This window comes from Thermobia domestica, chromosome 3, assembly GCF_964235325.1.
Source record: "Thermobia domestica chromosome 3, izTheDome1.hap1.1, whole genome shotgun sequence".
NCBI lineage: Eukaryota > Metazoa > Arthropoda > Insecta > Zygentoma > Lepismatidae > Thermobia > Thermobia domestica.
Genome location: NC_137456.1, coordinates 49,001,087 through 49,016,748, shown reverse-complemented (window position 1 = coordinate 49,016,748; position 15,662 = coordinate 49,001,087). Strand labels below are relative to the sequence as shown.

Below are 15,662 nucleotides of genomic sequence, written 5' to 3'. Positions count from 1 at the left end.
GACTGTTCTATGCAGGTGGACGCTAGAAAGAGCAAAGCCAACGAGAATAGCATCAAACCCGCTATGGTATGTTCCAAAATCAATCAAGGTTGCAAGTGTTTGTTGTTTGTAATGGCTATATGTAGCTATATATTTTATGGATTTATTAGAATGCCACGTGACTTTGTAACTATCTGTAGAGCCACTACCCTTTTTTTAAACTTTGGAGTCTTTAGTCGCTACAGTTCTTTACTTAGTGCGTTATCTTGCTTTTAAAAATGTCCAAAATATTACGAGAACTAAATTATTAAAGCAACATTTCAAAATAATAATAATAATAATAATAATAATAATAATAATAATGACAACATAAATACATATATTGAACACACACTGACGATATTGATAAAAAAAATAATGTTTACATTTACTGTAACAACAAAACAGCACAATATAGGGATACAAATAATAATAATATAAAGAAGAAGAAGAATACTTGTTGGAATTACAAATAGTAATGTTTGAGAATAGGTCGTTCCAAACATGTAAAACATATTTTGCCTTTCTCACTTTTTCCCTTTTTTATTTGTACTATTTTCTTTGCTTTCCTTTCTTCTCTGGATTTCCTCCTGGGCTTTCACTATGTAGTCGGGATCTCTACATTTCATTCCACGTGGGATTAACGGATCGACAATCTCTGGTAGCATGCATTGTTTAAAAAAACGACAGAGTTTAGGAAGCATAATATTCTTCCATAAATCTTCATTCCTTACTACCTTTTCAATATACAGAGGTGTTTTGTCGTCAATATACACTACCAAATAGCATTTATTTAGTTCGGCAATGTTCAGCTGTCTCTGAATTTGGTAGTAGTAATCACTATTTTGTTTTAGTTTCAAGCTTCCATCCGGCTGGACAAGTAAGAAAAATGTCCCTTTCCTCTTTCTTATTTCTTCTTGAATATCTTTGTTCCTAAGGGAAGGAACGCACTTGACTTCCACTAGTGCATTCTCTTCAACTACATACCCTGTAAATATGCAGATAATACCAATTATAATATTAATTATTACTTTGTGACGATTAAGGTGTTGCATATGAAAAATTAGTATCCTCCCTATTTCAAATTTAGTCAAAAAGTAAAATTTGTTGGACACTGGTTCAGGAGAAAAGACATAACTAAAGGCAAACTGCAAATCTTCAATCAAATTAAACTCTCGTGAATTACAAATTATGGGCAATATCTTTCCCTTGCAGTTCCAAAATCATAACTATTTGAAGTCATATTGGTACGAGAACTGGGTGTGAACGTTTGCACACAATCACATACGTAAGTCAATGTGTGTTATTGAAGAATGGAATACTAAATTATTTGTTGTATAAGTATAACTACGCGTATTATAAAAATCGCCTTGTAAACGTTGAAGTTTATTCAGGAAAAACAATATTTACGAAGGAAGGCGCCGGGTAAATACGGTTGGGAACCTCTGGAAAACAGTCATGATAAACAGGAATAGTAAACTGGTTAACATTTTCTGAAAGGCGTAAGTTAGGCCACCTAACTGTTCCTTCCAGGGACATATTTAGGGGAGCTATTGGGCTCAAGGCCCTCCCTAAATAAATTCGTTATCATTTTTTCGCATTGCACATATACTGCTACTTACAGGCCCCTCAGTCGGCTACGAATAAACGGAAATCAGAATTACGAATATTTTACAGCAGCTGTAACTTTTGCTTCTAGTTTTTATTATGAAAGCAGTAATTTTTGCTTTCCCAAACTTTTTAAATATAAATATCAAAAATTTACAAAGAAACGGAGCCATAAAAAACGAAACTACGAACAAAACTTCAGAGAACAAAATCCACCAGAAATTTTATAGGATAGGACGATAGCCCATCAAACAGGAAAAACCTTTGGTCAGGGTTATAATGGCGAAGGAGCGACCGCGTTGTGAATTCAAAATTTATTGTACTTAATTATTCAATTTTATATAGAAAAAATAACATTCGATTTTTTAAAAGAAGTAAAACGCACATTATATTTGGAAAAAATTTTCAACAAAAGCAACATTTCTCATTTTTTCTTTGAACCGACTATAGTAGATAATAAATACATGTCAGGTAAATTGTATTTGTTCATATGGGCTACTGTTGAATCCAATACTGGAATCGATACTGAAAGTACACAAAATACTTTAGAGTAAATAACCTATATCTATAGGTTCTTAGTTCTCCCATGTCCACGCATTGAAGTGAAGTAAATTGATAGTAGGCTTTATCTCATCTATTTCCGACATGAAAAGTATGGGGCAGGTTTCTAAGTACGAGATGGTTGTATACAGAAAATAAATAAAAATAATTTTCATTCGGAAAGATTTACTAATGAAAAAATGTTCTTACCATCAGGACTAGCGGCCAAAAATCCGTGTGTGAGATCTATGTACAGTCCTCTCTTTTGTATTGTCCAGCCTTTCTCAGCCGCAAGCCTTCGGAGAGCCACATGTTCATAATTCCTCCCATATTCCATGGCTGGTGTACATACATTTCTTTTGTAAAGTACATCCTTTACCAATGAATGACAGGCGGTGTTATCTTTACGCTTAATTACCCTACCAAACATAGACGCTGTTAGTCTGTTACGACGCTGCTCCTCGTAAACTAAGTTACCGTGCAGTCCTCTAGAAGAAACTTCTATATTTGTTCTCTGTTCTGTTGTAACCTAATAATAATAATAATAATAATAATAATAATAATAATAATAATAATAATAATAATAATAATAATAATAATAATAATAATAATAAGTTAGTTTCGTTTCACAGTGTGAAACTATGGCAGACTTACAAACTATGCAAATTCAAAGCAAAATCAAACAAATTCGAGATTGAATCGATTCCCGGAAACCACTTTTCGATATCTCTTACCGTTTTGGCTTATAAAAATCAAGTTTAGCCGGAAGTAGTAGTAAATACCTACCACTTCCAGTTTTGGCTTAAAAAGGATTGACATAGTAAGATGCTAAATCAGTTAACGAAAGCTGCTATTCGCTATCTACTTCCGTTTTTGATTTATGCGCAATTATAATTTTGGCTCCACAAAAATTCAATTGAAACCTGAAGTAATATAAATTTGTACCAGTTCTAGTTTTAGTAGAGAGAAATAAGTGGGCCTATTATTCTTTCTTGAAACGGTGAATCATTTGTTGAAAACAGTTTATAAAATATTAAAATTTCATTGTTTTGAATTTATAGAATTTTTAAAAAGGCCTTTTTTTGACCGCCCATTGCGTATTTATTGAATATTAAAATTATATTACATGAGTATTTATTAAACCAAAAATTCATAAAAAAAATAAAAAAAATAGTATAGCATAAATTTTTTTAAACATTACTTTTCAAACATTCATTGAATCACTAATATGAAATATTTACACTTTTTATGCTTGTTATTCAATGGATATTTAAGAAAAAAAAATATTTATGCTTTATTATTATTATTATTTTGTTTGTTTTTTTGAATAAGTATTCATAGTAACATAATTTCAGTATTCAATAAACATGCAATGGGCGGTAAGAAATAGGCCTTTTTACTATTTTATAAGTATTAGAAATCAAACAATAATGCAATTTCAATATTGAGTATAAAATAAATATTCCAAAAATATTGTTTCAACTTTCAGTGCTATTAAAGGTATAAAATAAATGATAAAACGAACTTAAAGTAAACTTTAAAAAAAATTCAAATAATTTAATATGGTTTAAGAAATGAAAACTTACGTCGTATGTTTTGAGCTCGGCTTCACAGGCTGATTGAAGCGAAGTCGGAGACAGCGGTGGTTTATCCGCGTTCGGCCCATAATCTCTGTCCTTTTCTGGTGGAAGTTCTAATTTTCTTCTTACTCGTCGTGAACGGGAGTGAGAACGCTTGCGGCTTCTCTTGTTCATAAATCTCCTGAAATACATTCCAGGACTATTTTCTATCACAGATTTCCAAGGACTACGGTGCCATGTTGCTTTTTTGTTATATGATAGTCCTGTAACATAGCATCGGCGCTGGAAGGCACCGCGATTTGTCAAATTAAGCCTCTTACCAGCATTGAACTTTGACAGAAGGCTCATATACAGCTCAACCCGATTAGTTGTTTCGTTTGGAACTAATCGGTCTGCCTTTCTTATTAACTGGTCCACAGCAGCCATAATGTGGTAATACAATCCGGCCTTTTCTAAATCTGGAACTAAGTTTCTATCTTCTTTCTTTGTACAAAAGTACTGTTTGCACTTCTCGTGGTTCCCAAATACGTGCGATGGACCATTTCGCAGGTCATCTCTAAGATCCTGCACTGAACACTTCTGTTTTGCATTATAGGATATAGCTCCCCGAGCAGCAGCGGTTAGACGTGGAATTCTATCTCGCAAAATTGTTCTGGCTTGCAAGGGAAAACTATTTTGCATACGCAGCTTGTGGAGCGCACATGTATAATTCCGCACACAATGATTTGCGCATTCAACTTTCGTGACTTGACGTCCATACGGCACCTTTTCGATTATCCTGGAGTGAACGCTGGAGTCGCCATCTGCCACAAATCGTTTGTAGCGAAGCGTATGCATTTCTTGGCTCTTGCAAAAGCCTTCTACGATTATGTCAGCTTCCATCGACGAAGATGAGGATGACCAGTTGCGGTAGCATCGATGGTCGCTTGGTTTTTTATTTCTTGATGACGCTGCAGCGCACACTGAACAATATTTGTTTCTCACTCCCAAAAATAATAGCTTGTTAGTTTCTTGACCAATAATACATGCCTGGAAAAGATAATATATACAACAATGTAAGTAAAATTTAAGTATTAGCAACATTATGCACGATAAAACGTAAAACGTATTCAATTTTAACAAAACACAGTGTAGACCTTAGAGCGTTTGCACACGTCCACGGCAATGCTGGCCCAGTACCGACAATGCCGGAACCGGAACCGAGGATGCTTTGCACACGCGGCCGGCAAAACCGGAACCGGCGCTGCTTTGCCCACACATCCCGGTAATGCCGGTGCCAAGAAGTAGTTAGAATTTGAACGTGAAGGATAGAACATGAGTCCAGCAATAAACAAACGACATCTCCTTGCCTTGATGTACGTACAGCGAAGAAAAAGGAAACAAAGCAGTACTAGAAAGATTTGGATCCATCCATTGTTGACAGTGCGTCATGTGAAAGGTTCGTTTTATACATTATATGAAAAGATGCGGAAATATATTGAAACAGGCTGAGATCACGGTATTTAAAATACTACTACTACTACTACTACTACTACTACTACTACTACTACTACTAATAATAATAATAATAATAATAATAATAATAATAATAATAATAATAATAATAATAATAATAATAATAATAATAATAATAATAATAATAGGAGGTTCTGAAAAGGCAGCATTGCGGTTGCATATTCACTCAGTCCACAATCGTTCTATGGAACATATGCCAGACTAGACACAGAGTACATGAATACTTTTATAATGATCTATAGGGTAAAGCAGCATGCAACCACAAGACTGGAAGTTTTCTTGTTCTGCTGGTGCTTTTTCAGTTCTTTCTGTAGTTGTGTTGTAGTTTTTATTTACTTTAATTGTATTGGGATGCTTTACTTGGGATACCTCTCGTAAGCCTCTGTAAAATCATGATACCCTTTCTCCGTAATATATTATGTTCCTTACTACAAACTTTTTTTCATGCTTACACTGTTCGTTTCATGCAAAAGGTTTATGACAGAAAAATAAATGTGGAAAACTTAGTAAATAAAAAAATAACTAAAAATCAATGGTAAAATGGAAAAACATCCCTAAGAGCAAGGAATCGTGAAATAATATTTATAAAGTATTGAAATTTCATTTGTTTCAGGATGTCAAATATTTATTGAATATTGAAAACCGGCCTATTTTTGACCACAGATTGAACATTTATGTTATTATAAATGACACTTTTCTCTTTGGATTTTAACCGCTTCAGCAGACAAAGCTCAGGCCAGGAAGTTGACCATAAAATCGCAATGAAACTGGATTCTCTCTCTCTCGCCTTTTTTTTTTTTTTTTTTTTTTTTTTTTTTTTTTTTTTTTTTTTGTGCGAAGGGAACATATGTAGCGTTGTTCTTTCCTGTACCTCTGCACAAGAAACAGAGCAGGCTTTCTGCTAAATTGAATAGAACAGCGGTACTTCAAATATTGCGAATGGACGTTTCTAACTGCTCTTTCACTTTCTCGAATGATTACCGACGAACTGTACATATCCCTACGCAAGTTTTGTGTGTGTGCCACTACTCTGAAATCTTTCGGGCTGTTTATCACAATGGAAACAGGGAACGCGGCGTATAATGTGTAGTACTGTATGTTGTACGTATTATTGTAAGTGACCTGCTAGGAGTAAGATTGTAATTCCTGGAATAAACTAGACGATGGAATATGACAGCTATTGTAACGGTCGAGATGTAAGAGTATAAAAATAGTTCGTGCCGGCAGGGTCAGAAACAATAGATTGTCTTTTTTTTCCCCACCTATCCCAGTTGGGGAAGGAGGTGTTTGGAATCTTGGCTAAGATAATTGCCGCTAGTCTAAATTGTAAATCTGCTAGTACAAACAATGTACTGGAAAAGGAAAAGGTATTGTGGTTATAAAATTTCATCCCTTCACTTCAGCTGTTGCTTCTGGCAATGAGATAATATCGAGTTCGCAGAAGGAAGGCTGCAAATGGGAACAGCTCTTCAATCTTCTCTTTCGTGGTCAATAAACCCCCACCCCTATTTGCAGTGACCTTCACAAAAGACTATTTCTGCTTCAGAAGAAAAATAATATCCATTCATCTGTGAAAGCTTTCAGGAATGTTTCGGAGCTTATTTGGGTGTTTCATATGAACATACGTATTTCGCGAAAAATTCACACAGCCAGGAGTGGAAGCGGAAACTATTGAAAGCCTGTTGTTGGCGGAAGGTGTTTCCAATCTCCACAGAATGTATACTAACAAAAATTATATTACTTGTGCTCATAAAAGAATGCCAAGTTGAACTTTTGATTTTATGTTTAGCGTTCCTTTGAGCAGCGAGGCTACATGAGACGTAGATATACAACTCCTGAAATCCGAAGATTATCGTTCAATGCACTCCCACTGGGAATCGAACACGGGATCCCGTTCACCAAAGTCGCGCATAATAGCCATTAGACCAGCAGGGAGGGTCACCCCAAATAGAACGTGGATAGCAAACAAAACAATTCATTTCCCATCTTCACAATGATTGGTAGGGTGAAATTACAACTTACAAACATTATTTTAAAAAGAATGTGGTTAGTTGAATATATAGACAAAATATTCGTCGGCTTCACCCCTAGATCTCCTAGTTTGCTCGGTTTACGGCCTCTCAGTTCATGAACCTAGAACCATATTTAATTTCATTTGGGGCTTCGCCCACAACCTCCCTTATCCCTTTTGATCGGCCAACGGCCTTGCATCTGATAAACTTGCAAGCACACCGAATTTCATTTCAGATCCGGAAAATCGCTCCGTGTACGGCCTCGCATCTCATTAGGCGTTTACTCGACCTATGGCATCGTACCTCATAATCCTGCAAGCATATTGAATTTCAGTTGAAGTTGTCAAAGGATTAGCTCCAACCCAGGTTTGCAGGTTGAGTCAGGTTCAGTACGCGGGGGCTTCGCCCTCAGATCCAGGGGCGTAAATAAGGGCCCCGTAGACCCTGTATTGCGGGGGGCCTCAAGCCATCAGGGGCCCCGAAATCGTGAAGTGGGAAGTAGGGAAGGGGGCTCACTCCACGCTGTCTGCGGGAGGGCCCCCAAGCCTTTAGTTACGCTACTGCTCAGATCCCCTACATTTGCTCTTCATATCATACACCTGCACTTTTCCCGAATTTTTGTTCAAATTCCAAGTTTCATGTCTCTAACATGCCGGGGTTCCGAGATTTGAACATCTTTTCTTCCCGCCTCTTTTCTTTCCTTCTAGGATATACACCGGTGTACATAAAAACGCTTAATAAGTATCTAATAATCTTCATTGAAAAGTATAAATACCACATCCATGTTCCTAACCTTCAAAGATTCCAAGATATCGACATCTTATTATAAGAATTACAATGTAGCTCTTTTCTTCTACTTTCACTAAAATATCAAAAAATGCTGAAACATGTGTTAATTTATTTTAAATGGGAAATCCCAATACCAAATTTCAAGTCTCTAACCCGGAGTGAACATCTTATTATAGTAATTATAATCCACGTCCATTTTTCTTCCCTTCTGGGCCATATTTAAAAAAAGGCACTGAAATACGTGCTACATTATTTTAAATGAAAAGTCCAAATACGAAATTCTATGTTTCTAACCGTCAGAGTTTCCGAGATATTGGCAAGATACGAATTGCAACTCCCATTGCATTTTCCTTTTCTCCCCTTCCTATTTTCCTTTCCCTTTCGCCATTTTCCTTTTCTTCCCTCCTCTTCGTCCCATCTAATTAAAACATCACAAAACGCTAAAAACATGTCAAATGATTTTCAATGAGAAATGCAAATATCAAATTTAAAGTATCTAACGTCACGAGATTCGGAAATAATTCCATTTTATTAAAATATTTCAGACACCATTTTCATTCTATCCCTGTCGCATTTCCAAAAATCATTCCTTAGTGGTACTCTACGTCACAAATCCTATGTATTGTCCTAATTTTTTATTTTGACTTCTATATGGTTTAGTTTTTAATTCCTTCCTATATAAGTCATTAAATTTGTATAATTATACTCACCACTCCAGAAGCTGCATTGTATCCATGTCCATAACTTCTTTTGCTCCACCCTCCGTCCACGTATACAGTTATCCATGGTATACCATCTGGATCTACATGGCCCTTTTCAATTGCTAATCTTCTTTCTTCCTCTCCAGCTTCTTTCATCTGACTCCAAAGAGAATCTGTCCACACCTATAAAAGATATACATTGTTTTAGAAAACATGGCATATCGTTATTTTGTTCTAATTTTGATTCATTACAAATCTCATTACCCATTTACTTTCTACTTTGAGTGATATCAATAACGAACAAGATAAATTTCCCTAGTCATCGAGAATGTGACTCAGTTTCTCTATGATTGTGCAGAAACTATACGGATAAATAGTTATTATTTGTCTCTGCATGCTTTGTCTGGTATACATTGCAAATACTAGCAGCGTTCAGAAAATATCAGTTTGAATTTTACTTTGTATAAAATGTAGATAGCGACTGAGGCTTCACCTCTTGAATCCCACATATGCTCACTCTCCGATCTCGCATCTCATAAACATAAAATCATCAATGTTTGGTTAGCCTACGGCCCCGCACCCCTGCAAGAGTGCTGAATTACAGTCGAAATACCGGAGGATTTGTTGCAGAAAGGTTTCTAAAACTATTTCCTTGTGGCCAAATAGCGTTCTCGCTTGCTGTGTGGGAGATTCGGGTAATATTTCGTGAAAGATCAATGGTTTGGATTTCACGTTAATTTACAGATTAAAGTCTCGTATGGCTCCGGTGCGCAACCATCTCATCACACACACCATAAAGTATTCTTGACAACATCAATATGAAAATTCCACGAGAGCAGCAAAACGAGTGTGATCCACAATTCGTTATATGGCGGGTTACGGAAGCTGAGGATCATAGCGAGACTACGCTTGGGTCGCAGAGTGGTGCAAACTCCGAAAACGTAATCAAAAACCCCTAAATCAAAGTCTCAACTTTGATACTTCTCCAAATAGATAGGTTAGTTTAGTATTTTAACCATTAGGAACCCGGTTTTGTGGGTCAGATGCATATACTGGCTTTATATATATATATATATATATATATATATATATATATATATATATATATATATAAGCGCCGAACTCCTCACATCAAGGTCTCGCTCGCTCAATTTCCTTGTGATTAAAGTTATTTTATCATTTTCTCCAATGGAGTCAGCGATTGAAAATAAGTAGATTTTAACTACGTACGTTAATTGTAATAAAATTTGCTTGTTAATATATTATTGAACCATTTATAACATCTTTTTTCCATTATTTTGAGTTGAAATTGCAAAATTAAAAATGTGGTGAGTTCAAAAATCTTACTACACCCCACCCTTCAACAGCTGCCCATGTTGACCCCATTTTGTTTAACCCAAATTTATCCTGCATTCGCATTTAGATATGAAATTTATGCACCGATCCTGAAGGAGACGCTGATGATGATAATGAATGAAATGGTTGAATGAAGAAAGTGGACGAAAGAAAAGAACCCCCAAGTAAACCCACGCAATGATATCTGTCCGTTTGGCGCGAGATGGGATCAAATCAGGAAACCCACGTACCAGGTGAACGCTCTACCATCCACCACGACTCAAATATTCGCAGTTAGGCGGCGAATTCATGCTTTCTTTCAGACTCCCCCGTTCAATATGAAGTGGTGATAAATTTATTTGTCATTAATTTATTTACAATTCAAAATTAGCCGCTTGGGAGACCCATTTATATATTTTTTCTTATGAGATCGCGTTAGTTCAGTGGTGGAACGGACCCTGCTTCGATCTCGGTCCCACCAATGTGGACTTTATGGTGGACAAACACCGCGTAAGTGTTTTCTTTGGAGTTCTCTAATTTCCTTCCACTTCCTTCATTCCACCATTATCGCTTATTTCATCATTACCGTCTTTCTTAGTCGCGGTGCAGAAAAAAAAAAGATTTTCTCAAAAGCAAAAGTAATTTATTATAAATCCGTCATATTTGATCGCTATCAAAGCTGAAATCACCGATTTATGTGCTTTATGTGTTTTTTCTTTTTCTTTTTTTAACGATTAATTTACGTTTTCGAATTTTCCACATTTTTGGCAATTGAAACTACTACGTTGCCCTTGTAACCAGGTCAGCAACTAGAAGGGGGCAAGGGGCCAGACCTCCCTAAATTTTTCATGGCTCGCAGATCTCAATGCATCATATACTATATTAACACAAAAAATCATGAATTTATATATTTGTAACAATTATTTTAAGACTTGGGCCCCCCTAACATGTTTATGGCACCCCCAGACTTCTATGGCTGGTTGCGGGCCTGCTTGTAACTAAGATTACTTTCATTCCGCAAGTGCTATTATGATAAAATCTTCTATACAGAACTATATCAATACAACTATTATATTAGCCACTTGTGGTATTGTTGATAAGTAGGAAAGTATATTTGTCAGTTTTTTTTTTTTTTTTTTTTTTTTTTTTTTTTTTTTTTTTTTTAAGATCAAACGGATTTGTCAATTATTACTTACCGGTTCCAGATCTTGTTCAATCTTGTTGAAAAGTTTGAAGCTCATACATGGGATATCCATAATACTGAGAAATTCCTCTAGATGAGAATACCCACTTCCAATGGAAACAGTACCCCAAACAGCTGCAGTATTGATTACAGATCTTTTCGACTGTTGTTCCTCCTCTGTAGAGTGACATACTTCGCGTTTGCACACGCGGCACTTGAAATAGAGGTAAGACACTAGTCCTGAACGTCTCTCTCTATGAAAATCCATTTTTCCTAAGACACATATCTTTCTGTGGTTTTCTTGGAGCTTTATGGACCACTTGAGAATGTGGCCCAAATTTACAATTCGGTAGCCATTTGGAAAGTCATTGCGACTAACAATCTCTGTTTCGGGCTCCACTACAAGAGATGGTAGAGACTCAGTGTCAGAGCTGAAATGACATATAATAATAATAATAATAATAATAATAATAATAATAATAATAATAATAATAATAATAATAATAATAATAAATTATAGAAATGAAAATGAAATTTATAGAAATTTAGTGCTTATATGTTGAACGATATGGCTTATATGAATAGGGTGAATAATTGAAGGACAGATGGTCAAAAATTACTTTTTTCCTGTATGTAGGACTGCGAAATGTGTTTATCTTTTTAAACATTTGAATTAGATTTTCTTCTCTATGACTATTATATTATCTCCTATTGTCGCTCGAAAATTAAAACCAAAAAAGTAACTTTTATATGAAGTTCAAATGTGAAACTGGTTTTGTTCTTTGGTTTGCAATTTAGATAGATTAAAACAGTGCAATTTTACACTCGGTTTCATGACTTTTCGGGGAATAACCAAGAGTAGAAAATCATATGGAGCAAAAGCCACGACGAAAAAAAAAAAGTTGAGGGCGAAAATCACGCTGCCGGAATCTTTGATGTAAACAAACAACTGAATGTTGTTGTAGGAGGCTGAGTCCCCTTCAGGTGTGAGTTGACCAAGGATTTCTAAAAATTATTTAGTAGGAATAATCTGTAAATTAAGCATGATTTTTTAAATAGCTTTCCACTAATAAATTACGTATAGATTTAAAGTTTGAATTTCAGACTTTTTTTTAAAGTAACATTTCGATACATAAAGAAAATATGTATTGTTGAAATTAAATGAGAGAAATAAATCACACGAAAAAAAAGCCTTTTAAGTTAGTGAACAATGCATATATATATATATATATATATATATATACAAGGGCGGATCCAAAGGGAGGCTAAGGGGCTATAGCCCCCCCCTTGACGCTCAGGTTTACATTGGATAAAATGGGCTTCAATTCTGCTTTACACTGGATAAAACGACAAATTATGGTTTAGCCCCTCCCTTGATCATATCCTGGATCCGCCACTGTATATATATATATATATATATATATATATATATATATATATATATATATATATATATATATATATATATATAATTACTTTTTCCTCTAAACCTTCAGTTACAATGAACAATTTAGCAGGTGATTTTCCTCGAAGTGTACATATTTTAGCAGTAAACCATTATAAAATGTGTGATAGAATGAGTCGAGTAAAGTACATTTCTTCAAGTCTGAAATATTAATAGTCCTAAAGTAAAATAATCGTTTAATCCTTATTGTAATTCTATATGTTGTCAGTTAAATTAATTCCTATTTTTTATTTTAGCTGTATATTATAACAAGTTTTTGTAAAGCATCTAATTCAGGTGAATTCTAAACAGTATCAAAGAAGATGGCAAGTGTATTAGGGTATATATATTATTGAACCAATAAAAGTAAACACTTAATAAATAAGGTAGAATACATTTCCTAAAATACCTACATATACAAACACATAATATTCAGACATAAGATGCAATATATATATATATATATATATATATATATATATATATATATATATATATATATATATATATATATATATATATATATATATATATATATGTCGCTGGTCTAGTGGCTAGCACGTGCGCTTCTCTGCAAGGGGTCCTGGGTTCGAGTCCCGAAGGGAGAGCATAGAACGATTGTGGTTCGGATTCCATGTTAACCAGTAGGTCCATGTTTCATATAGCCTCGCTGCTGACAAGGGACTCTAAACTAATATATATTTATGATCCGAGAGAAAAGTGAAATTTGCCATTGCATCATAAAAAAGTAATTTAAACAAGAATACTTACTATATCTACTGATCCTAATTTCGATTTTTGCAAACTTGTCAAGATCAACGGGTTATCAGTGGTCGATTTGGAGGAAATACGGAGAACGTCGTTCTCCATTTACCAGAAAATCAAATATCCGTTCCCCTACTTTATTTCGTTCTGGAACGCGTTACCCCGGAATCTTACAAAATAATTTTGTTATTCAATGTATTAGAGCATTTTATATTAATACATAGAGAGTGTTCCCCCACTTCTTTAAAGCCAAATCGACTACTGCAGGTCGTAAGATATGCAAGGTCCTAAAAATAGTGATTTTTTTTTAAAATGTGGCATATTGTTCCAAGCCCTTCATATATAACATTGCGCATAATACTATTATTATATGTATCGCTGTATAAAATTAAACACGCAAATGATTCACGTAATTGTATTTTAAAAAAATAATACACCTAGCAATATTATAATAATCCACTAAAAGATTAGTGAAACATGTGAAGGGTACAGGGAAAGAACATAGTAAGTACATTTTTTTTCTTCGATTTTGAGATTGCACCCAACCGTAAAAGTATGCGTTGCACACGATGTTTTGGACTACTCAAAGTGGTAAAAAATTTTGATCATTCCTCTGTAAATTGGATGTTAAAAGCAGCTATATGCGTAAAGAACACGCTCAGTCAGACTACAAAAATGAGTTTTGGTATAAAATCAATAAAACTGGATTTACAATGTTCTTTCTCTGTATACATTTAGATAGAATGATAACAATTTTATAAAAGAATCATTTTATGTTGGTTCAAAGTAATTAATAATCAAGATGGAAAGTAAAATAAATCTCACCTTTCTTTATCATTTGATTCATCCCTTGCAATTGGAACCTCCATAGAACTTCCACTTGTTTCTTCCAAAGATACACAAACAGAAGTGTCACACTTGGAGCTATCTTCTATTTTACGCCTTTTTATCCAAGATAAACGAATAGCCTTAGAATGCTTATTTCTCTTCCTACTTCTGGAAGGACATCGCCGCGTACGACCCATTTCTAAAACACTAGCTGAATAAAACTGTGCGTTGGTAACTCTGTCAAGACTTATCCAGACTGCAAGAAGTTCCGAAAAAAAACGTCGCCTGAAGTGGGAGGCGCTACCTCACAAACCAAGAGGGTGGCATTTTACATATTACGAAATTGTTTCATGTTTTACTTTGAAATGCATATGTCTATATCCAAAACTGTGGTACCAATCAAAAGACAAATATATAGGGATTTGCCTGATATGCAATATATAGGAATAAATAAAGTATTTTTCACAAAAATAGTGCTCAAAACTGAAAGTTTGTTCCTCATACGGAATTCAGTAGTATCAGCAATGCACTTTTCCATTTTCAATTAATAATAATTTAATATCTGTCACGATATTGACGTGTATTATTATTTTATGTCAATGAGAAATGTGTAAAGAATCATATACTTTTTTACAAAAATATTTCTGACAATTGATTACAGAGAAAAACACGTAATAAAAATGCATAATTAATAATTAATTATGCAGTAATTAATTATCTAATTTTGTATAAAATCACTTTTAATCATACATATAGTCAATGTAATAGTGTTTTCATACAGACAGAACATGAGTAATGCATTAATATTAGTAAATCTCAAAATGGCAAATGTCCCCTTAAGTTGTGAGTAAGAATACAGTAAAAAAAAAAAAAAAAACAGTAAAACGCCACACCACTCACAAATCACCGTAAATCACTTGTTCGCGTGGGGCAACTAAGCACTTCAACTACCCGCTAGATAGCAATGACCTCATTTGATGGGCTGGCTGACAGCTAACGTCACCTACACGACAAAGCCAATAAGACTTCTATTGGATTAAAACGTTCACGTGAGTGCTAGCAGAAAATCTTTAAAAGCCAACCAAGTGCACTGGCGAAAAGTGTGCCAAGATAAAACAAACGTACTCTACGAACTATCAAATTCTTGAAAACAGTAATTCCCACTGTTTTATATTTTGAGTTTATTATTATTATTATTATTATTATTATTATTATTATTATTATTATTATTATTATTATTATTATTATTATCCTTCAAGATGGATGTCACGGAGATTGGAATACAAAGTAGAAACTGGATGCAGTTAGCTAAGGATAGAAGTTAGTGGACAGCTTTTGTGAACG

At 34.6% G+C, this 15,662-nt stretch overlaps 1 protein-coding gene across 1 annotated transcript; it reads right to left on the bottom strand.

Moving 5' to 3' along the window:
- Nucleotides 1-378: 378 nt before the first annotated feature.
- On the bottom strand, nt 379-14,716 carry LOC145681770 (uncharacterized). The gene is made up of 6 exons (XM_081753382.1): nt 14,316-14,716; nt 11,295-11,712; nt 8,773-8,946; nt 3,753-4,775; nt 2,377-2,695; nt 379-1,006 (listed from the first exon to the last, which is right to left on the bottom strand). The coding sequence occupies exons 1-6, from the start codon at nt 14,513-14,515 to the stop codon at nt 546-548; spliced, it is 2,595 nt and encodes an 864-aa protein (XP_081609508.1). The 5' UTR covers nt 14,516-14,716; the 3' UTR covers nt 379-545.
- Nucleotides 14,717-15,662: the final 946 nt, after the last annotated feature.

Excerpts from the sequence above, each read along its gene's own strand:
- LOC145681770 (XM_081753382.1), bottom strand. The coding sequence starts at position 14,515 with ATGGGTCGTACGCGGCGATGTCCTTCCAGAAGTAGGAAGAGAAATAAG. Across the intron at positions 11,713-14,315 it reads GAATCAAATGATAAAGAAAG|CTCTGACACTGAGTCTCTAC; the intron begins GTGAGATTTATT and ends ATGTCATTTCAG. Across the intron at positions 2,696-3,752 it reads CCGAGCTCAAAACATACGAC|GTTACAACAGAACAGAGAAC; the intron begins GTAAGTTTTCAT and ends TATTATTATTAG.